Source organism: Alligator mississippiensis, chromosome 12, assembly GCF_030867095.1.
Source record: "Alligator mississippiensis isolate rAllMis1 chromosome 12, rAllMis1, whole genome shotgun sequence".
NCBI classification, from domain to species: Eukaryota; Metazoa; Chordata; order Crocodylia; family Alligatoridae; genus Alligator; species Alligator mississippiensis.
In genome coordinates this window covers 64,253,627-64,276,913 of record NC_081835.1, presented here as the reverse complement: position 1 = coordinate 64,276,913, position 23,287 = coordinate 64,253,627, and the positions used below count along the sequence as shown (strand labels likewise).

General features: G+C 40.4%; 2 protein-coding genes across 7 annotated transcripts in view; one reads left to right on the top strand and one right to left on the bottom strand.

Moving 5' to 3' along the window:
• CNTRL (centriolin) overlaps window positions 1-11,644 on the bottom strand; it is a 43,463-nt gene extending 31,819 nt beyond the window's left edge. For all 4 annotated transcript variants that reach the window (XM_014603796.3, XM_014603797.3, XM_059715706.1 and 1 more), the window contains exons 1-9: window positions 11,561-11,644; window positions 9,320-9,570; window positions 8,655-8,782; window positions 8,306-8,436; window positions 6,731-6,872; window positions 5,669-5,855; window positions 4,581-4,774; window positions 2,010-2,129; window positions 212-440 (exon numbers count right to left, since the gene is read on the bottom strand). In XM_014603796.3, coding sequence (XP_014459282.2) covers window positions 212-440; window positions 2,010-2,129; window positions 4,581-4,774; window positions 5,669-5,855; window positions 6,731-6,872; window positions 8,306-8,436; window positions 8,655-8,782; window positions 9,320-9,545 — 1,357 coding nt within the window. In that variant the 5' untranslated portion in view covers window positions 9,546-9,570; window positions 11,561-11,644. The remainder of the gene's footprint in view (window positions 1-211; window positions 441-2,009; window positions 2,130-4,580; window positions 4,775-5,668; window positions 5,856-6,730; window positions 6,873-8,305; window positions 8,437-8,654; window positions 8,783-9,319; window positions 9,571-11,560) is intronic.
• Window positions 11,645-15,222: 3,578 nt separating this feature from the next.
• Window positions 15,223-23,287, top strand: part of C5 (complement C5) — a 45,138-nt gene continuing 37,073 nt past the window's right edge. The window contains exons 1-5 of one of the 3 annotated variants that reach the window (XM_019475954.2): window positions 15,223-15,737; window positions 17,345-17,537; window positions 18,880-19,039; window positions 19,645-19,715; window positions 20,361-20,452. In XM_019475954.2, coding sequence (XP_019331499.1) covers window positions 15,622-15,737; window positions 17,345-17,537; window positions 18,880-19,039; window positions 19,645-19,715; window positions 20,361-20,452 — 632 coding nt within the window. In that variant the 5' untranslated portion in view covers window positions 15,223-15,621. Of the gene's footprint in view, window positions 15,738-17,344; window positions 17,538-18,879; window positions 19,040-19,644; window positions 19,716-20,360; window positions 20,453-23,287 lie in introns of those variants that run through there. The other 2 variants (XM_014603739.3, XM_059715703.1) reach the window with 2 other exon arrangements.

The window sequence follows — 23,287 nt, the reverse complement described above, 5'->3', positions numbered from 1 at the left end:
AACTCCTTATTTTTTGGGTAATTTTAGAGGCCACCTTGATTATAACGTTTTAGCTGTTATTAAGTTCAGTCTGAATCAAAATGTTCCTCTGGCAGCAGATAAAGGGAACCAGGTTTGTATACATCTCAGTAACAATGATGGTGACAACAACAACCAAAAGAACAATAATAATAGTAATAATGATTTTACTTGTGAAAACTTCCAAATTTACCTTCTTGTATCTTTTTTTCTTTATCTTCTAGTTCTCTATCTAGAGTTTGATGAAGCTGTGATTTAAGTTCCTGGTTCCTATGTAGATCATCTTCATCTGCTTCTATTTTTCTAACTTGAATTTGCTGCGCTTTATTAGAAATGTAACTTTCTCTGGTATACATGTTTCTCTTATATCTAGCTTTACCGATGTAAGGGCTTTCACCAGGTACATCATCAAGTTCAACATCCTGAAAGATGACATTTAACAATGTATATTACATTATTTCAGCTGCTGGGAAATAATAATTTTGCATATTTAAGCTTGAATTTAACCTACATTGAAGGGAGACTAACTTGAAAACTTGACAGTTTAAAAATAAGAGTTAAATGAAGTTTCAAATGTTATGCATACCTTGATTCCTTTTACAAATGTATCTGGTTTTACAGTGAATGCTTTCTGTTTTTAAAATGTTTCCCTTCCTGGTTGTTACATAGGAATGGGTCATACAAACAGTACTGGGGGGGGAAGGAAAGAGAACAATGTCTGTAGTTCCAGTCCTACAGGCATTTTAATCATCTATAATGACCACACAGGTTACCCTCGCTTTATGCAGGTTCTGTATGTGCAAATTTGCTCTTATTCAATGACCCTTTTTATACCAAAAATTCATTATATGCAAGGTAAATTCACTCTTATGTGATCACTGTGGTGGAAACCTGCAGTCAGCTGCTTTATGCAGCTTATTGTGGGAGTGACACCACAGACAGAGGAAATAAAAATTATTTGCGGGAGCTGAGCCAGGTGGTGGTGCCTAAGCCAGGCTGCAGCATTGGCTCCTGCAGCCCAACCTGGTCTGGCCCCATCAGCGTGGCGCCCCGGGAGCAGTGAGCCATGAAGCCGCCCAGCAGCAGCGCCCGCAGCTGCTGTTCAGGGAAGTTGGTGCCCATGTCTCTGGAGCTGCAGCTGCCCTACGTGCGGTGCGACGCCACGTCAGTACAGTCGAGGTCTTGGAACGGATCCCTATTTGTTACGTTGTTAAGTGGGTTCCCTTTATGCGAATTTGAGCTATGCACCATTTTCCAGGAACACGTGTACAGTGTAAAGCAAGGGAAACGTTATTCAAATATCATCAACTGCAACAACCAATACTAGCTTAAGGAGTTGTGTTTCTTTCTTATGTCTAGATATACTTATAACATTAAAATAGTGTAAACCATGAGATAAATGTGATTTTTTTTAAAGTTGTTACCTTTTAAGCTTTAGCAAAAATTACATTTTTAACAATTAAAATGTACTGATCCACGTATACTTTTATTGTGCGCTCTCCTTCAATGCCTATATGTCTCTAAAGGAGAAGGTCAAATTCTGAACCAAAAAGTAGCTATTCTTGGGAGTAAGTACACCACAGAGGATGGAAAACCTGACCCCTTAGATCAACAGGAGCTTTGGCACTGAGTTCAAGGAGCCAGAAGTTCACACAGAGTGAGCAAGAGTTGCAGAATGAAGCCCAGAGCGGGGAATATCCTTTGCATGATTATCATTAGTGACGGATGCTGTATTTGTTTGCTCCATTAAGCTAAACAAAGTATTTGCATTGTTATGTACATATTAAATACTATATAATATTAAGAAATATTAATTTTAATCTCATCAAGAAAACACGCGGGCTACAATGATTAAACTGATTTAAAATCAAAGTTACAGTTCCATTTATTTATAACAAGGATCCATATGTAAAGCAAGATTTACGAGTGGGCAAAAAATATAACCTCCTTCACAGTTTGAGAAACACAAAATTCATATTTGAAAATATTACCTCTGATGGAAAGTAACCCAATGGCTCAAATTTGGCATCAATCTTATAAAAAGCCAGTTCCTGCTCCAATTCGTATTGCTTCTGGCAGGCTCGGGTTAACTCCACAGTCTTCTGCTTTAGCTAATGGCAGCATGAAACAAAAAGAAGCACTGTTATCAAGAAATGACCACACTGAATTGCAAGATACATTTCAAATTAACAGCATATGATGTGTGTATGATGTACACAGTCATTCCAAAGCCTTTGCAGTGATATCAAAAAAAAAGTTATGAATTTTTTTGTGGCAACAGGTGTAACACAAGGATGTATTTTACCTTAGCTTTAAATTACTATAAACAAGGGCAGACAAAACCACCACAATTTCAGTACAAATGATCACATGAAGGTCCTTTGAAACTTCATTTCATACGATTCAAACATAGCTAACCGTTGCAATAAATGGCTTCGTCAAAGATTTGTCATTCATGGTAAGGTTCTGCAACTGGTCATTTAGCAGAAGGCAACCTAAACTGTATCCAATTAAATTTTAAAGAACGTTAACAGTTGAAGAATGATAATGATATGGTTCACTGTGTGACTCAACACTCTTACTTTTTCTTTTTTTGCACTGACAGGAATGTAAAATTCTCCTAATTGAAAAGATACTATTTACAGTACTTTAAAACAGTAAATATTAATGTATTTTAAACCTTTGCCATTAATCAACTTTTAGTAGAGGTCCATCATGTGATTTTTTTTGGAGGGGGGGGGGTGAGGGGATCATATTTTCATGCTGAAGACCTGAAAGAGAGCATGCAGCAAGGCCTCAATAGAAAGCAGAATACAGGACTAATGGAGTGAAAAGGGGAAATAGAATAGACAGGAATAAGCAGTAGGCTTAACAAGAAGTTTAAAAATTAAAGTATTTCATGCCATGCAAAAAAATGGTCAAATTCCAAAAATGGAAGATGACTGAGAGAATAAATTACATCAAATGAACAGTCTCATTGGAACCTTTTATGTTTAGACACTACTGACCATGCAAGCAATTCTTATGCACAATAAAAAAAACCTGTGCAGTCCAGCTGTACATGGGGACTACCTTTAGTGAGGAATAAAGGCTCAGCAGAAAGGGAACTGTGACAAACCAAGATACCAGCTAAAGGGAGAAAGAAGCAAGCAATGTTTGTCATCTAAAAGGTCAAGAGTGGGTTAAGTTGTAATACATACTCTGCTAAACCCTGCTATACTTGAAAACTACTTTTCAGAAACCTGCTGCTGTTTAGAAGAAAGTGTGTTGGAAATATTTATAAAAGTAAACTACTTAATTCACTTTACTTTATGGGAAAATTAAGCAATAATATTTTAAAGGACATGCCATATAGATGTGCCTGTCTGAAAGACGAGTTTAATTATATATATATATTATATCTATATTACTTGGAACTTACCATACATATATATGAATGAATCGATTATTACTTGGCAATATAGAGCGTCACATTTTAGGAGCCAATTTTGTAAATGTTGCATTTATATCCAACAAAGATTAAATAAATTTCAAGATTTTTTACATTGTTACAGCAGCAGCTTAAAAAAATAGTGCAGAAGTTTCAGTATGCTGGAAGTTTAGCAGCTCTGAGGAACTTAACCTCTTATTGTTGCACAGAATTTTAAAACAAAAAGGGACTAGAGACAAATAGCTTTTTTACTACTAAAGCAATAGAAAATATACAACATTTTATACCTTAAAAGGCTTAATTCATGAGAAATCTGTATATCCCAAAAGGCCTATTTCCATGTCAAACCAAGTGGCAAGACAACTAACATCCATTTTTGTTGGTAGCTTACAGGCTACTTAAATAGTACATGGGATAAAGAGTTGTAGGAGCAATCATGGGGGCAAAAATGTAAGCGCTGTTGAGAAGGAAAGAAAGAAAAATGGGGCAAGTCATGCGCAAGGACGCAAATGTTTTATTCTAAATTAAATCAAACTGAGTTATTGTTTCTGCTACTTACGTGATTTTGAGGTACTGACTGCAAAATTAGAGCATAACTATTCCTTGGCAACACCAGCAAAGCATCCTCCAGTTAGCCATTTTTTCCTAGTATGTACATTACTTTAGCTTTTTCGAGGGAACACCATCCAAAGACATCTGAAGCGTACTAGTGGACTGTTGGCTTTAGTGAATATATTGCATGTGAAAGGTGCCCAATTCAACAAATCTGCAAACTGAAGTCCTGTCTCTACCTGCCTAATAAGCTTCTCCAGGCATCTTTACCTTGCTGAACCCTTGAAGTTTGAGGTTTTCTGATATGGTAAGGTTATTTGCTATGATCCATCCCTTCTTTTGCCTCTAGGCCAGAACTGCTACTTGGGATAGTGCTAGTTTTTGTAATACTGTACAGATTTTGCCCGTTGCTCCAAGACATGGATGAAAAAGTCACCTGCTGGATGAGAATGCCCTTCAAGCCACAGAGATCCAAATACAAATTTAAACATAAATTCCTAGCATTTAAAATTCACAGTTATCTATGAATATGTAAAAAAATATTATTCCCAAATATATCTGATGCAAAGTATTAGTTTACCAGTTCATTTTTGGTGTCTAAGTCCCTCTGAAGTTCTTTATAGCTTTGTTTCTGTTGCAGGGCCTTCTCTTTTAACGATCTGTTCGCCTCATCTTGATGTTGAAGTTGCTCAAGCACTTGGGACTGTTTAATTTTAAGGTCCTCCATCTCTTTTACTGTTTTCTCCAAATCTCTTTCTAACTTTTCTATCTCTTCTATAAAACAAAATAAAGACATTTGCCTTCATTTTCCACATCTTTTTCTATCTAATATATGATAACCAGAAAAGAAGTATCCTATAAATCTAATAATTGCTGTAAGGAATCCAGGCAAATGATACGAATAGTTAAAACTGTTATTGAAAAATTCTTAAGTGACTTATATTGCCATGCTTCCTAGATATAATAAGAATACTCTCTCAAACCCACAATGGCTCTTTTTGTTAGCTATCACGACATACATGCACAGGGACTAAACCATTCTGGATTACAAAGTAGATACTTTCAGTGGCCCATTTCTACCCCTTGCAAGAGGACATTTTGCACAGTCAAGAGCAAAAATTAAGACTCTAAGATGGCTTGCTCAAAGAAGGTCAGGGATGCCATCATTAAACTTCTCTCTGCTTCTAAGAAGGGGAAAAAAGCTTACGTTATAGCCCTCTTCTTCCTCAAACTCTCTGACCAAGCACAGAAATGGAGTAACCATGAACTAGACATAGTATATGTTTGTTACCCTTACCAAGTATAATAATTTAAAGTGAAATCAGAAACAAAACTATGCTTGTGACCTTATGATGGATACAGTCAGTCTTTTAAACAATGGACTTAAATAAAAGGACAATTCTGTTTTCGGTTTTAATAACCTCCCAGCAGTGCAAAATTCTAACATATTTCTTTTCTTTTTAGAGGAACTTGTGAATGGTCTTCAGAGGAAATAGCTGTTTATGAGAGATTAGCAGTGAACTTTAATAGTGAATTTAAAATTCAGGAGTGTCATCCATGTCACTCAAAACCTTGTTTAACAATCTGTCAAATAACTACCTCAATTACAAAGCTTTCCATCTACATTTGGTAGAGTTCACAGTCCTTCTCACGTATCATAGCAATTACCTAAATTGAACCTCTCGAGAGCCTCCTGCCTGTCGTGATTTGTCACTGGTTGTCCCTCAAGGTTTTCTAGTGACCTCAGGTGGAATATGGTATACAGGTGATAATGAGGCAGATTTACAACTGGATTGTTTGCCAGAAACAGAGAAGTCAAGTCTTTTAGTGGCTTCAGCTTAGCTATGTCATGGAGCTAAATCAAAGAAAAGAAGATACCATGAGTAGATAGCCGTTTTAGGTCAATCATTTCCTTACCACCTATTTGCTGGTGTTAAATAAAATAAATTATCATCATAGTGAAAGATACATTTTGTTTTTATACAAAAAGAGGGTGCATAGAACAAAAGTGTAGAGCAATATCAGAGCACAAGTTGCGTATTCTTGTCCTGGAATGAAACTGTTCCTGATAGGAAGTTGGCAAGTGTGGCTTTGGAAATTCCAAATAGTTGTTACTTGAGTCAGGTTCAGAGTTTAGGAGGGTCCAACACTCCAGTCAAATGGATCATAGGAGTTCACAGGGAAAGGGCACCCCAGTCCCAAGCAACTATCTATATAGTGGGCTGACCCTATTCACCCACTAGTAGCCACGGCTCCTTCAAGAGCTGCGCTACTAGCATGTGAGTTCTCATCACAGCTAACCTCAGAAGTTACTCTAATCATGTCTCAAACAAGTAAAAGGTGACTTTTGTTCCTGTGCTTTCCACAAGACATAGTGCTAACTTGAGCTAATTTCAAGTGGATGCACTGTCCATGAAGAACTGGAATGGAAACCATGAGAAAAAACCTTGTCCATTTCCATTAAGTTTCCCCTCATCTTGCAAAACCTTGCTTTGTCCTGACTAACGTAACAGTTTTAAAACAGAGGAAGGTTTTTCCTGATTGCACAGTGAGCAGCCTTGTGAAGCTGATGGTAAATCAATTACTGCTGTACCTTTTTCCCTACAAAGAGCATGCAATTATTAAAATAATGACCATCCTAGCTTATGTACATTGCAAAAAAGTCAGTTACCAAAGTCTTTAAAAATAACATATTGTGAACAATTATCACAGCTAGCTGACGTCACTTACTGAGGATATTTTATTTTCTTTCAAATTAAGGATGCGCAAGGACCTTAATTTCTTTCCTACCCACACAGGAATATGCTCGATTTCATTCCCTGCAAGGTTCAGCTTTTGAAGATGCTGCATATGTTCTATACCTTCAATTTTACTGAAAAGAAAGAAAACATGGAATTTAGCTATTAGGAATGAAGTCAGATGAACACTGCAGCTATGCCCTCAGGGATACTGTACAATAAAATCTACCCTAAATAATCACCCAGGAAACTAGCAAAAAAAGGTTGCTTAGTAGAGGTCGTTTTACAGGTCAAAACAAAATTGTATAGAAAACCTTTGGATGCTTTAAAGCACTTAGAACAAAGGCTGCTTATTGCTGCTGCACTTTTTTGCAGGTCATTGCATCAAATCTCTTATATCTCATTTTAACATTTTATAATTAAAATGATGAAAAGATTTTGACAGTAGCATTAACAGCCAGCCACATCTTTCCCTTCTCTCTAGTAGAAGAATCTCCCTCCTCTCTCTAGTAGAAGCATCTACTAGAAACATGAGACTCAAGCAGAGACAAAAAAACAGGCACCATTATTTCATTTATGTAGATGTGACTCCAATGTAGCCTCACAAAAATGGAATATGTGCAATATAAAGAAAATTTAAGAAAAATTAGTCAAATTCATAGCAGCCCAAGTATTAATTCTTTTGACCAACCTTAATTTCATGCTTCAGATACAAAGTGATATGGACACGAAAACATAATTTATATTTCAAATACATAGCAATATTACACAAAATATATTTTTTATCTAAGCTGTTCATTGTACTCAAGAAAAATAAATGAAATCTTGAAGTTATATTTGTATTTGATTAGAAAAGAAACTGTATAACTAGATTTCTTAGATATATATAAACATTAAAATAAAGCAACATTACTTCGGCATTATTTTATTTTCTAACTCTCCAGAGAGAGGAAGTTGCTTCATTGCACTGTGCAGAAATGCTACTTAGTCTTGTGAACACTTCCTTTAACCTCTTTGCTGTAATTGCGGTTATCATGTTTGCAGCTCCAGAGTTTGTTAAAAGAGATGTTACTAATTTTACTTTGCTGATGGCAAATAATAAGGGCAACATGCAGAAGTTTGCTATTTCACCCAATCGTCCCTCGGCATTTTTACATTACCCAATTAAAATAGCTTCCTCAAAATAGTGGAAGCTGTCTGTTGGTGGTAAATGTATTAATTAAGACTTCTGCAAGCGCACGATGCATGATCGGGCCCTTTCATTTTAATCTTTCGGTTCTCTTTTCTGAAGGCGAATCCTTCTCTGTTGCTGATGTAATGATATAGGAAGACCTTTATTAATATTAAGGCCTGATACCAGGCTTTAATATTACACAATATCTCTACATTATATCAAATGATATACATGTCATCAGAAATCACAGCGAGAAGTGTTGTATTGGATTACATGGATTTAGGATTTATACAACACTTCTCGGTGTGATTTCTAATGCTTTATAAAACATACAAGAGGGATCTTAACTTTCTAAATTTCCACTGTATTTCCAAAACAAATTTTTATGCTTACCTGATTTTGTTGTAAGACAAATTGAGTTCACGTAACTTTGGCAGTTTATCCAGCTTTTCAATCTTCTCTATTTGATTGTTACTGAGATTTAGTACTTCTAGTTTAGAGCACTTTTCCAAATTTTCTATATACTAAAAAATAAACAAGTTATCATGTACACACATACAGAGGTACCATTTATAAGAATCATATGTTCATAAAATGATAGTACAAGATATTATAAAGCCTTTCAGCAACAGGTTCTAAAGGTCAGCTCAGAAATTATAACAATTACATTTTTTAAAACTGTATTATCGTTCATATAATGTTTTCAGCTCTTGTTAATAAAAAATTACTTGCAGTAACTCACCTTAAACTTTTTGTCCAAATCCTTACCAAGAGAAAGATTCAGTGAGTTTACATATGCCAAATTTTCCTGTTTGGACAGATTTTTAATCAATGACTCTGTAATGTACCGAACACCTGGGCTATCTTCATCTGAAGTTAACAATAGAAAAAAAATATGTAATGCTGTTAGCACTGAAATGAACAAAAAAGTACAATGTTTCACTTACTGTAATGTTAAAAAAAGGGAAATCTGGGAATGGTTATGCTGCGGAAGGTATGAAAAGAAAATGAACACGTCAGAAGTAGCTCCAGGAGTACTGTGCGTGAGGAGGGTACAGTGTCTCTGGAGGCTTGGAGGAGTGAATATTCAAACAAACAATCTCCAGGATCCATTTTCCCTGTGCCATTTCAGCAAAACTTGCTAGTGCAGGGGAATACCATGAACCCAGGCCTCATTTAGTATCCATAGACAGTTTATAGTGCCAATGTTTTAGAGAATCCCCAATCCATTTATAACTTCTCAAGGCAGAGATTACCTCTATTATGGGCCAAATTTTAGATACAAATGCTATGACAATGCCCCTTCAATGTCACTTTTAACGAACAAAATAACCTTATTTCACACTGTCCATATCAAAATGCATTTGGGATCAATTTTTACACCAGCAGTCATTATTTACACAGTACCTTTCTCACTCTGGTATTCAAAAGAAGCTCCTACATCACTTTCCCCTGCAACATCAAGTTGTCGACGTCTCTGGCCCCTGGGTTTGTAATTAGCTGTAGTTCCCTGCCTGCTGAGAGGAGATGGTGACCTGGTGCTTGAGCTGACAGTAGACATTGGACTTGGGGTACGAGAGGGTGACATCTGTGTTTTTTTGGGTGATGTTCTTTGTTGCGAGGCCTTCTTCATTGCACAGAGGTCATATAACAAACATCTGTAAATACATCATTAGGATTTTCAGTCTGTACACGTGGGCAACTACCTGTGTTACTTCACAACTGCAATAATGCCACCCTTGCATTTAATTTCATCGCTTCTCCTTTTGTTTTAAAAGCCCCTAATAAACAGCTGCTTCAAAAGGAAAGCCCCTTCTCTAACTGACACCAGTTCAGACTTAAGTCATGCAAGCAAGTCTGAGGCGCCCAGCTGCTGCATGCTTATAGATGGCCTTCACATAAGTCCTGAAACCAGAGGTGTTTGCTGCTCGCTAATTTTATGTGAGTTTTGCAGGACCAAGTCTCACAGCCCAGCTTGCTGCAATGCAAACATGAAGTAGCACTGGCATGAAGCATTGCAAGTACACTGAAACACAGAGGTGCTCCCGCTTTTGGTCCCACAGGTCACAGGACCGGTCTGCAGGCCGCATCCATCCAGATCCCACCTCGCATTGCCTGCATTGGACCTCCATGCTGCCCAAACAAAGCCTCGGGCTGCCCCAGTCCCATGCACACAGTCTAGCACACGGGGCCATGCTATTCACGCCCAGGGCTCACCACCGGTGTAGAAATTTAGCAGCAGGGGGCAGCAAGTAATGCTGTCACTGCTTCCCCGCTGCGGAGTTGCTGGACCCACGGGGAGCTCTGCGGACTGTGCGACACTGCGCCGTGGGCCAGATGTAGCCCACAAACCCGAGGCAGAGCATCCCTGCTGCAGTATGCTTATGTTCGCTTCTTCAAGGGGCAACTAAGTGACATCGCACCGTATTTTATTGTTTCAAAATGCCAGAAAAGAGAAGTACAAAAGCATCGTCCTGCTGCAAACCAAAGGCTTTGGTGTAACCTGCAATTGCAATAATGCTGGGTTATTACTGCACCTCTCACCACGACACTGAGCTAGCGTACGTACTGCCAGCACGGCCCGACTTGTCTTTGCCTTGCTGCCTCGCAGCAGCAGGGCATCCAGCACCAGGCCCGGGCAACACATGCCTCTACGGTGCCACCGACACAATTTCACACCTCTCTGCCTCACCCACTTAGCCCAGGCACGCGGCCACTGCCCAGCCCTCACGCATCTGTTCCTCGGGCGCCAGCGGACGGCCTGGCCCGCTGCTGCAGCGCCGCGCACCACGGCTTCGCGCCTTCCACCCGCAGTGCCCCAGCCTTGCCGCTCGGCCTGGCCGTGCGCGCTGCAGCCTGGCCTGGGTCGCCGCTGGGTGCGAGATCAGGCGAGGCTTCCCCCTTGCCTGGGGCGCTCTGGGGGGAGTGGTGGTTGCACCTCTCACCTGGGGTGCTGGGGGGGAGTGCACCTGTCACCTTTGGCACTGGGGGGGTTGCACCCCCCTCACCTGGGGCACGGGGGGGGGGGGTTGCAACTGTCACCTTTGGCACTGGGGGGGGGTTGCACCCCCTCACCTGGGGCACGGGGGGGGGGGGGGGTTGCACCTGTCACCCCCTCACCTCAGGCACTGGAGGGGGGGTTGCACCTGTCGTATTTGGCACTGTGGGGTTTGTACCCCCGTCAGCTAAGGCACTGGGGGGGGTTGCACCTGTCACCTTTGGCACGGTGGGAGGGGGGGAGGCAGGGGGGGTTGCACCCCCGTCACCTGGGGTGCTGGGGTTGCACCTGTCATGTTTGGCACTGCGGGGTTTGCACCCCCTCAGCTACGGCATTTAGGGGCGGGGTTGCAACTGTCACCTGGGGCACTGGGGGGGGACTGCACCCCCTCACCTGGGGCACTGGGGGGTGGGATTGCACCCCTCCCCTGGGGCCGTGGGGGTGCACCGCCCCGGGAGGCTCCCGCCAGCGCTGGCCTTTGCTTACCTGGGTTGGCATGGCAACGCCTCCCCGCCTCCTGCCTTCCCCTGCCCTGCCGCCGTGCCCAGCCCCGACCCCCGCGGGCCGGGCCGGGCCGGGCCGGACCCGCACCCCTTTCCCTTTCCCCCTCGCCCTGCCGTACCCCGCAACCCCTCCCCCCGCACACTTACGGGGAGCGGCTCCTTTAAGAGCCCGGACCAGGCCGCCGCGCCGCCGCCATTTTGTTTCCGAGCTGCGCGCGAGGGGGCGGGGCCTAGTTCCAACGGCCACCGCCCAGGGGGCGGGGTTTCTGCGGGCGTTTGGCGCGGGCTTCTGGCGTCACTTGCCCCGCCCGCTGCGTGGTGGGCGGGGCTAAGGGGCTGGCAGTTGGTGGGGGCTCGTGAGGGAAAGCAGGGCCTTCATCTCCCTGCCCCCCCCCCCTTTGGGGCTGCTCCTGGCCAGGGAGCTCCTATTTCACAGCCCGACTGCAGGCTCCAGTCAGGCCTGCATTTCACCCCCCTCTCTGCCCCAAGCCAGCCTCTTTGCAAAGTGCTGAATTCACCTTGAAGCGGAGCAAAATCTGCCTCGTTTCACCTCGGCAAAATTGGGAGGTTGGGATAATGCGAGAACTTCCAGACACGGGGCGGGTTTTTTGGCTGTTCCTCTGGAAAAAAAATTAAAAACGCCCTCGGCTAGTTTGGCTCGCGGAGCTCCCCGCCGAATCGCTGACCGTGGGTTTGGTTTCTTCAGATGTGCTGGATGAAGTCAAGGGGCAGCGGTGACCATTAGGCCCCAGGGTTGAGCCTCGCCTCGCCTCGCCTCGCCTCGACTCGCCGTACCTCGCCTCCCCGGCTGGCACGTGGACCCCAGCTAAACCCTGCAACGTCGAGGGGAGCGGGCAAAGCGCAGGGTTTAGCTTGGCCTTTTTTTCCGCGGGTGTCTTTTTCACTAGAATCGTTGGTTATTTGATGAACCATCTTCAAACTGGCGTGTTTTGAGCTCTCTGCCTTGTTCTCCCTGCTGTTTCACGTTGGAGCGTAGGAATGGTTTTTACACCGAAAATTTTAACTGGCATTTATAGCATGCTGCATCACGAAGAGAAGTCTGGTAGCATTTTCACTCGTCTCTACGTTATTCCAGTTAAAGTTGTATCTCGCACGAGTGAAACTTGTTTGTACTTCAGCCTTGTGTTGCCTTCAGCTTGCCGGTTAAAAAAACATAGTTTTCCCCTGTGATTTTTATGAATATTTTTATAAAGGAAGGGATAAAGTTCTTGCTTTTCATTTCTTGGAAGACCTTGAAAGTCTGCATGGAGATCATGGTCTACCAGGAAGTGAAGTTCTAAAATTCTGCTTGCTCGAACCATAACCTAACACATGGCTCTGCAAACGCACAACACCATGTAGTTTATATGAAACACCAACATAAACTTCAGGCGTGATGCACACAGAGCTGTATCAGACCCTAAGTTTATGTTGGTGTTTCATATAAATGATATAGTGTGGGTTTCAGAGCCGGGTAAGTATGTGTTAGGTTATGAACAAGCATAATTTTTAATGTCATGGATTTTTGTGGGTGCTATATTTTTATTGGACCAACCACATGGTTGGAATAGACTTAGATAAAAGTCTTTTGAATTTTTGAATCAGGAAAATGAGAAGGCAGAGAAGGAACATTACTAGGCTGAAGCCATGTTGGTCTAAGGACATAGGCAGACAAGGTTCTTTGGGTGAATCTGATATCTTTAATTAGACTGATTTACATTGTCGGAAAACAAAATTCTTAGCAAGCTTTCAGGTTTAAAAACTCTTTGTCAGGCTGAGGAAGCATCTGCGGTTGGTGTGTGCTCTTCCTGGATGAAACGAAGAGTAAAGAAGCCAGACGCTGGGCTGGTATGAGAAGAAACATTAGCATTTATCTCTGATTTAATAATTTTAGGCATGTAAAGATTGTACAACAAAACTTTAAGAATTATTTTCCAGCGCCCCTTGGCTTCTGTGTATATAAAAGTTTTGTTGTGTGTTTCAGCATAGCTTGATGTTGTTAAATAAATAAATAATAGGACACAATCATTTTTAACTGCTTTATCCTGACAGCGGCATTGTCCTCTGAGCATTGTTAGAATTACTTCTTTTGAGAGGAAAACCAAAAAATCCTAACCTGGTGTGCTTCTGGTAATACCATGTTATATTGATCAAAGATTTACTTTTCCCGTAAATGTTGGCTACAGTGTTTGTTTAAATTGCAAAATCTTGCACAATTTCTGTTTGGTTAACTATTTTATAGACTTGTTTGTTAAAGTATTGCAACTAAGTTGGCAGGCGAGTAAAAGTTCTATCTTTAACATTTCTTTTACTACAGTCATTACCAATACATGTCTCCTTATGTCATGGATTTTTGTGGGTGCTGTCTTTTTATTGGACCAACTGTATGGTCGGGATAGACTCAGATAAGTTTACAAACACAGTGCATTCTTCTTTAGGTTACTTTTAGGTATATTATACCTTTAAACTTTTATAAAATGACAACAACAGCTGATTCGAAAGAAGACAGAATGATTTTGAGAAATTAAAGCAAAATGGCTTTATGTAACTTTAGTTAGTCATAAAACGAGTATTTTATGACTAGCAGTTGATGTCTCCAAATCTAAAGCATGTAATACAGATGTCACCTTGTGCATAACGGTCTTCCTCCCATGCTTTCTCTAGCTCACTCATGTTCTCTAGGGCCTTGGGACTATCTTTGCAATGGCCTGATAGCCTTACTACAGAACTTACAACTGTCTAAAATAGTCACTAGTGCTACTACGCAATTACAGCTGTAAATTATGGGGTACGGTTGACACGTGGCTGGCTATTAAGGCTCCCGTAATCCAGGCTGTGATTTTTGTGCAGTGAGAAGGGGAAATCTCTTTTAAACTGTCAGGCATTTCTTTGAGCTTGATGTGTTGAGTAGGATACAGGATGGGTGAGAGTGAACCCAAATTTAAGTGTGTTAGTGGTTCGGCATAGGTCATGACCTGAAACGACAAGATGAAATTACATGGATCTTGAATAATGGGTTGAAAGACACAATTCAAAGGATCCCTCGTGCACACAGCATTTCCTGATAGACTTCTGTAAAGGAAAAGGTAACGCCTGTCTGATATTTTGAAAAATAGAGGACTTATTTTCTTGTTTTGACATCTCAAATGATCTGCAAATTTAGGATGTAATATTGAGCTGAGTAAATAATAAAATCTGCCTTGAGGCACAAATATGACTGACTATGGTTATATTGTTATTGTTCATAACAATAGTTAATATAATATAAGAACTGATTAAAGCTTTAACTGATAAATATGAATTTTTAATCAAGATTATATATATTTTTTTTAGGAAAAAAAGGGGAAGCACTGAAGAAATATGAGCATATGTAGGTTGTTGTTTTATATTTGTCTCAGGAACCAGTCAGGAAGAAAGAGGGATGGGATTACAGGCAGAAGCTTTGTAGGTGAGGCTGGGAATGACAGAATAGTTCTAAGGATTCTGCAGTTTCTTTATCCTAATAAAGAAGATTGTTCAATGTAAGCTACTTTTCTTGGAACCCATTAATCAGTTACATTACTGGAAAAATCAGCAGAATAAGCAATTGACAGCAAGTATATTGTTGCAACCAGATAACCACCAATAATCAGTTTACTGAAGCAGCATGAGTAATAGGATCTCCATAGCCTAGGAAATTCCGTTATTTTAATCTTTGTTTTCAATAGCAATTGGAATGGAGGACTGAATTTTGACAGCTTTAAGTTAAACTTTTGGGGGAAAAAAATCATTTCAGGTGAATTAACGTAATTTGTTTTGATTCTGACTTCATCCTTATGTTCTACTATAAAACGTATTTCTAACTTCAAAGACATTACAAAACCAAACATGACACTACTGTTCCAAAAGAATTTAAATTGAACACTGAAGTTATCAAAAGGCTTTACTTTGATTTTTCTGAACAAATTTAATCAAAACTGACATGTTCCTGCAGAAAGCAGATTTTGATCAAGTGGAATTCGCAATAAAAAAACTTTTTGTAGGAAAATTCGAAGAGATGGATTACATATGGCTTGCTGTGGACAAAATTATGGCTTTGGTTGTGCAGATAATTTCAAAGTCATGAGATAAGGAGAAGGGACAACAGCCTTTTCAGAGATCTGAAGTTAATGGTTAATTGTTAGATAAATACAGCTGCCACCGACTGACTTGACTGAAGGAAGAACCAAATGTGGTTTCATCAGTATTTACTAGCATCTTTGGGTTGGTGCTTGTCAGCTATGAATATTTTCAGCTTTTTTTGTATTTTGGTAGTTTGTGGAAGAAGCTTCAGTCAGGAGAAAACGTAAGTATAGTGTACTGTCTGGAAATATTATTTGATTACCGCCACCAGTGTAAAAATTTAGATTAATATGAATACAGAATTAAAGCCAATACAAGAGGCACTATGTAGGTCTGATTCAACAATCCTCACTCTAGAAAACTCGCACTGATTTCAGGTGGACTATTGCCTAAGAAAGGACTTGCAGAATGGGGTGCATGTTTGCAGATACCAACTATAGCGTCTGACAAACTTGGCTTATGGTTCTCTGACCCAATTAGTCTTTAGGGTGCCTTGCCCAGCCTTCTGCTTGACTTTTGCCTAACGCTGCTAACTACCCTTCACAAACCCAAAAGGTGTGTTCATGCCTTTGGATATTTTTGGATTTAGAGCCAAAATTTTCAAATTTAAATTATTTAAAGATGTTGATTGCCTGTTTTTCTAAAGTAAATGTTTCTTTGCACTATTATTTGTAAGCCATTATTTAGATAGGTTCAAAATTATACCCGCTATACCTGCGCACACGGCTGGGCTGGGGCTAGCATTCCAGGGCTGGGGTAGGGGGGCAAGATCCAGCATGCATGGGGCTGAGCCTGGGGACAGTAGGTCTGATCCACCACGGGGCAGAAGCTACAGCCACAGCTGCCATATGATGTGCAAAAGTGAGGCCTTGTCTGGTGCAGGCCTACAGACTGGATCCCCCTCCACCACTCATCTGGCCAGTGGGGCCAAAAGGTTGGACAACTGTCTGAACACATTCAGACATGACATAAATATAGCTCCTATCAGAATGGTTTTGTTTAACTAGTGTACTGTCTACTCTTCCAATTTGCTGAAGAAATCTTTATCACAAAAGCAATTTTCAGTTAAAAATGCCTAACAATACTTGTATTTACTAGAATTTATTTATCATATTGCAACATATCAGATAAGCAATATTGAAGTTCCTACATCTCTGAATACCAGGGATTAGGTTTTGTTTCATAGCAGGGATGATCTATAGAGTTTATAACAGTGATTCTCAACAAGGGTGCCCTGAGATCTTTTCAGGGATGCCCCAGAGCACAATGCTAAATGTGTTAGGTGTACAAACATGATTCATAAGATAAAACCAGAGCTGTCGAATAGGGAATCTATAGTGTTACAACACCGTAGTCTTCTGTAGTCTTTTGGAGTTCTTTGGAACAAAAGAATTGCTCTAGTATTTTTCTGTTGTAAAAAAAAAAAGAGTGAAAGCTAAGAGCTGGCATTTTCTAAGGAGGCCCTTGACTCTAATGAGGGGTCTCTTAGGGACAAATCCTGCCTTCTGCCAGTAGAACCGTCATGGCTTGTGGTAAGAATTAACTGTGTGTTCCTTTATCAGCATATTAATATATCCACAACCTGTCACCTGCTGAAGAAACTCCTTTCTCATCAAAAACACGGATTTTGTGTTGCAGCCACAGTGTGGAGACCTGAATGTCATGCTATCAAGAGCACATTCTCAACAGACAATTTAAATATAACTAGAAATAGGTCAAGCCATTAGCCTGTCTGCTTTAATGGTGGGTCTTTCAGTGAATTTCAAATGCAAATAGGTACAAAAGAGACTGGCAGTTCCATTATCCTATTATTATTATTATCATTTGCAGGTATGTCGTTTCTGCACCAAAGATCTTGCACGTTGGGGCATCTGAAAAGGTCGTAATTCAAGCATTTGGATATAAGAATGAATTTTCTGTCAATATTGCCATTAAAAGCTATCCAGATAAGCAAACTGTTTATTCTTCTGGCCGTGTTTCTTTATCTTCAGCCAACAAATTCCAAGGTTCTGTAACGTTAATGGTATGTATTTAAAGCGTTTCTTGTCCTCCCTTATGGTTATATTTGGTTGTAAAATTAGAGCAGATTGAAAACGTTATGATGAATTCCAGTTATTTGAACGAAGATGAGGGGCATGATTCTTCAGACTGTTATATCAGTTTTGTGCCAGTTTAATTCCCTGGAAATTCATGCATAGATTAATTGATCAGCAAAAATATATAAAAGTGTGTGAAACAATTTCTTGTTTTCTTATGTGATATTTTCTGTAATGTATTCAAGTCCTTTCTTCTCCTGTAAAAGCTGGGAATGAGATTTAAAAAATAGCTAGAAAAAAGTGAGATTCGAGCAATATTGTGGAAATAAAAAAGAAAAATCAATGTAGGTGTTGCTCCAAAAGAATGCAACTTCACTAACTTAATTATCCATAACTCCCTAAAGCCGTATCTTTCCACTTTTGTTTGCATACTGATGATGTCCTTGGTTATACAGGTATAATTTTGTGTTCTCATCAGACAAATAGACATGCTCTATCCTGTACTTTAATTTATATTGAACTAGTAGTTATAAAAGTATTAAACCTTCTGACTATCTTTACCTTTAGGGCCAGGTACAGACATTATACTTTAATGGTATAAGTGATGAGAAACCAGTCTATGCCTGTAACAGAACACAAATTTGGCTTGCAAAACCTGTCTATACCCATAACAGAACAGAAGTTTGGTGCACATACTGATGTTCAAAAATGGCAGAATCTGGTCTAAGAGTTGTCCCCCTTACCAAAGGGCAAATGTGTGTTCTGTTCACTACCAAGCTAAACTACTCTGGTTACAGAAAACTGTGTAATTTGACCAATTCTTCTTTGGGCTTTTTGAATGTCTGTACCTAGCCTGAGAGAGGAGAAAAAAAAATGGGGTGGAGAAACATGGCTGTAAACTGGATTGATGAATTGTTTGTTCAGTGTAAATCAATATGCCTGACTAAACTGGGGTGAAATCTTTAACTTCGTGGCAAAGCTCCCATTAACTTCAAAAGGGCCAGGATTTCACCTTTGGTATGTAAATGGGACTTTGATAAATTATACAGTTACTGGATCTTGCTCCTTCTCACCTAGTGCTTTATCTGTACAAATGACCCATAGACACTACCTGAAAAAAAGAAAACTGTTTGCACCGTTCCTGACTATTATATACAGTGTACATGTGAGAGAAAATCTTTTTTGATACTAGTGTTCATGAACTTAATATTTAATAAATAACAGGAGAATAGTACTTATCAATCACATATACTGTTCAAAAATAATGATTTGCCTTCATATAACTTAAAATTATTTTAATATTTTTCAATATTTTTTTTTGCCTCGTAGATTCAGCCAAAAGATTTACCAGGACCAGGGAGCTCAGTCCATGTGTATCTGGAAGCTAGTTCTGTGCATTTCGCAAGAGAAAAAAAAATGCCGGTTACTTATGACAATGGATATCTCTTTATTCAGACAGACAAACCCATTTACACTCCTGATCAATCAGGTAGAGTAATACTCATTTCCTTCTGGTTGAGTTAAAGCTTTAAAGTGAGTTGGCACTGCTGAGAAATTAGGATTCAAATTTAATTACTGCCAACTTTTATTTAAGCATAATGTGCATTAAAAATCAAAACAATATTCAGAACTGTTTCATCACTTTGGAATCATTAGTTTCTCATAACATTCTCTCCTGAGCTTCCCTTCCATCATGGATGAGTAATTTGAGGTCAAATGAAAGACCGTTGCAAAAATATAACTGAGGAAATACTGCATTGAAAAAATTAATTGAATTGCTATCATTTTAGAAAATGTCAGTAGTTCTTTCTTTCCCCACAGCTAAGAATGCTGGGACCATAACAGTATAATAATTTATTTTGGACTGTGATAATTCAGTCTAAAGCAGTTGTAATTCAGAATCTGCTTCTCTCTGCTGTTGATAGCTTGAAATAATTCTACTAATTCTTGTTGTCCTTAATAGGGTCCCAGGCATTCAATAGGCTGTGGTTTTCTTTTGAATACTGAAGATTTTAGGAATAAATAAGTGTAGAAACTTAAAGTAATTTTATTTTTTATGTAATATCATATACTCTAAATTTATTTTTCTTGCAGTGAAAGTCAGGGTTTACTCTTTGAATCAAGAATTGAAGCCAGCCCAAAGAGAAACTGTCTTAACTTTTGTGGTGAGTATATCAGAACATAATTGAATATTGTCATCCCAGAGACCATAAAGAGAAAAAAACCCAAAACAGTTGAGTAGTAAACCACTATGTTATTGCATCAGAATAGCTTGATTGTCAGGTCATTAACAACATTGACAATGCTTGTCCAAAACCTGCTTTTGTAATTTAATAAGGCATCAACTTGAAGTTCCTTGGAAGTGGCTTTGCGCAGTTAGATAGTTGGCAAGTCACATCTCCAGAATAGCTACAGAGTGGGGAAAAAAAAAATTGCTTCTTACTTCTAAGGATAAGATTTGTGGGAAACCTTTCATTGCATGTTGTTTCTTTCAGTTCCAATTCAAAGTAGTCAATAGTCTCAACCTTTTCTGTAGTGGCATTACCCTAGTGATGCACCAACAATGCTGTCTCACGTAACAACTATTTCACTCCTGGACTCTCAGACATGTTTTCCAGATTTTCAGCCTAGGACTTGGTTGAGAAGATTGTTTGATTTCAGTGCTGTGAAATGGACAAGATAGTAAGGAAAAATGAGGATGATCGTTCTCAACTGAAGTTCTTCAAATGATCTCTTTATGAGTGTTTGCTGTTCAACTGTCTGTAACTCTGTGATTTTTGTGTGTGTTTGTTTGTTTTTTCAACCTAAAGGATCCAGAAGGAGTAAAAGTGGATATAATAGAAGAAAATGACTTTACTGGAATTGTGTCTTTTCCTGACTTCAAGATTCCATCTAACCCTAAGTAGATTTCTGTTAAGTGTTTCTGATAACCATTACTTAGTTATACCTTATCTCACAGATTTTGAAAATGCATTTTGCTGATAATTTAAGGCAGTGGGGGAATGGTAAACCACAAATTATCCCAAGTGCCAGTCTAGTCCCCTTCCCCTGCCCAGCGGGCTGCTCTGCTTTCTGCTTCCTGTCCCATGCTCCCTGCCCAATCTACTGCTCTGTTTTCTGCTTTGTGCCCTGTGCCTCCTGCCTGATCCTGCTGCTTTACTTTCTGCCTTCTCTGCACTATGCTGCATTTTGCCTCCCTGGTCTGTCAGGTGCCACACAGACTGCCCACGCTCCTTGTAGCACTTATGCTACAGGGTGGCCACCCCTAATTCAGGGTGCCTAAGGTACGTGATATGACCTGGAGATTTCTAGTCCTGGGCATTGTGTATATTGTGCAGGCCGGGGGTGAGCCGGGCCCGTCTTTGCGCATGCGGACTGTGGCCAGCAGCCCGGGCACACGGGGCCGGAGAAAACCGCGGGGCGGCAAGGCACGCACGGGCTAGAATTAGTCACAGAGGCGTAGTGGTTGATTGAAAAGATTACTTACTTACACCCAAGATGGTCGCGGTGTAGGCTGGACATTTTTCCAGGTGCAGCTCTGCTTAAATCCTCGTTGGAGGACTCTGACAAATTCGGTTCTTTGGCCCCGGAGTTGTTAAGGCTCTGCGGGTTCGGCAATTCTTTCCTCACGGAGTGGCTGAATCTCCGTGGGTTTTGTTCGGTTCCCAGGCCCCCAGAGCTGTTAAGACTCCATGGGTTCGAAAATTGGATATATAGGATAGGGATACGTCTAGGATTGCACTCGGTGACGGGGAGAGGCCAGAGGCTGTTTAGATCTCTGTTGCCTGCTTAAGAAAGGCGCGTTGGGTCTGCAAGGGTCCACATCGCTTAGAGATCTTCACACAGCGCGAAGTCTCCTCCTCCTGGCGAGTTCTGACTCTCTCCAGTTTTCCTCTCTCTCCGGCTTGGGCGGAAACTACCCAAGGCTTTTGTATGGCTAGCAAGCCAATAGCTAGCCGCCATGTATGCCTTCATTCAGAACCGGCCAATAATGTGGCGTGAATCTAAATACAAATGGCGGGAACTCCTTTGCACCGTGCATCTCTGAGATGCAAAAGAAATGCACCATGCAAAGAAGCTGCAAATTGGCGGGAAATCCCCCGTTGCACCGGAGTTGTCTCCCGCAGCAGAGAACTCCACCGTGCAAGGAAACTGTAATTTTAGCGAGAACATAATTTAGCGTTGCCGAAGCACACACAAACAACAAATCACAACTTTGGGTTGTGACATATATCAACCATGACAGTATGGCAGCCATAGCCACGCTCTTTTTTGTTCCTGTCATTTTATGCATAAAGCAATATTGTTAATAGTAGCCACGGATAAGGTTCAATTTCTTGTATTTTAATTGCCACAGTAGCAACAGAAAGTGGGGAAGTGCTTCAGGTAAAGATATTAATGGATAGAATTATAATAACAGAAGAAAAGTGGGCCTATGATGGCCAGTTGGCCAAGAAAGTTAAAAAAAACCCCTAAAGATTTCCTTCCATGCTGGAATCCAGGCATGAGGTAGAAGGCTGGTTTCTGGGTGGGAGGACTTTTAGATGCATAAAAAAACTGGCACTGGATATAGTTTGAAAGTAGGTGTATGAACTCTTTAAGTGGGAATATTTGTGTGTATTCTTTTTCCAGTATAATTTTGTGTGTTTGTGTGTGTGAGAGAGAGAGAGAGAGAGAATATATAGCATAGGGGCTTTATTTCTTCCAGTAGTATCTGAAGTCAAAATATATACCTCATCATTTCTTCTTCAGTCCTGTAGGGCGTGCTGCAGGTTCATTGGGTAAGCAAACCGATGCTAGTAGAAATGTAAAGCAGAAAATGTTTTAACTCATTTTCTTTTCACTAGAAAAGTCAATAGTAATTTCAGTCACTCGAGAGATGGGTTTTGCATTGCTGTCAGGTCCCAGGTTTCTCATGGGTTGTGGGGCCCTAGACCCCCAAGATGGAAGGAACCACTTTTATATATTTGTTGTTTTCACATATTGGTTATTAGGAGTTCTAGGCATGGATCAGGACCCTACTAGAAGTCTTCAGGATCTTTTGGAGGGTTTATTCAGCCTGCTGAAGCATATTAAAAATGTGCTTTTCCCTAGTGTAGACATGGCCCCACACTGAACCAAGTGTTCACTGTTTTCAGCCTAACACAGACCGTCTGCAGGAACTGCTTACTAGTTGTTTTTTACATAGACTTCACTAAGGTCAGGTTTACACTATAGACTGTTTTTGTCAGCATAGGAGTATGATGCTGGCTAGGAGTGTGAAAAAGCAGCTAAATTGGCAAAACCCCCAGTGAGTATGCAGCTGTGCCAACAGAAGAGTGCTTTTGTTGGCATAGTTTTTTCTGGGAGGCGGGCTAGCTATGCTGGTGGAAAAATGTCTTTATTGCCAGCTGTTGCATCTCCACTGGGCTGTGCTTATTTGTAATACCTTGACCGGCTGATATGCATTAGAACTACAACTCGTAGCCTTGTTATGTGAGCCACTTAGCATGTGTTAAATCTGTGCCATATTAAAGTTAGAACACATTCTGACCAGTCTCATGGTAATCTGTGCGACAATCTCTAACATACATAGCTTGCCCATAAAGAGTCACAACTTTGCTATCTGATCACACTTACATGTTTTTAGAGGTGCACTGATATATTGGTGGCAAATTGGATCGGCACTGATAAAAGGAAAATTAATATTATTGGCATTGGCTTTTTTTGGCTGGTGTCATTATTAGCAATTGGCTTT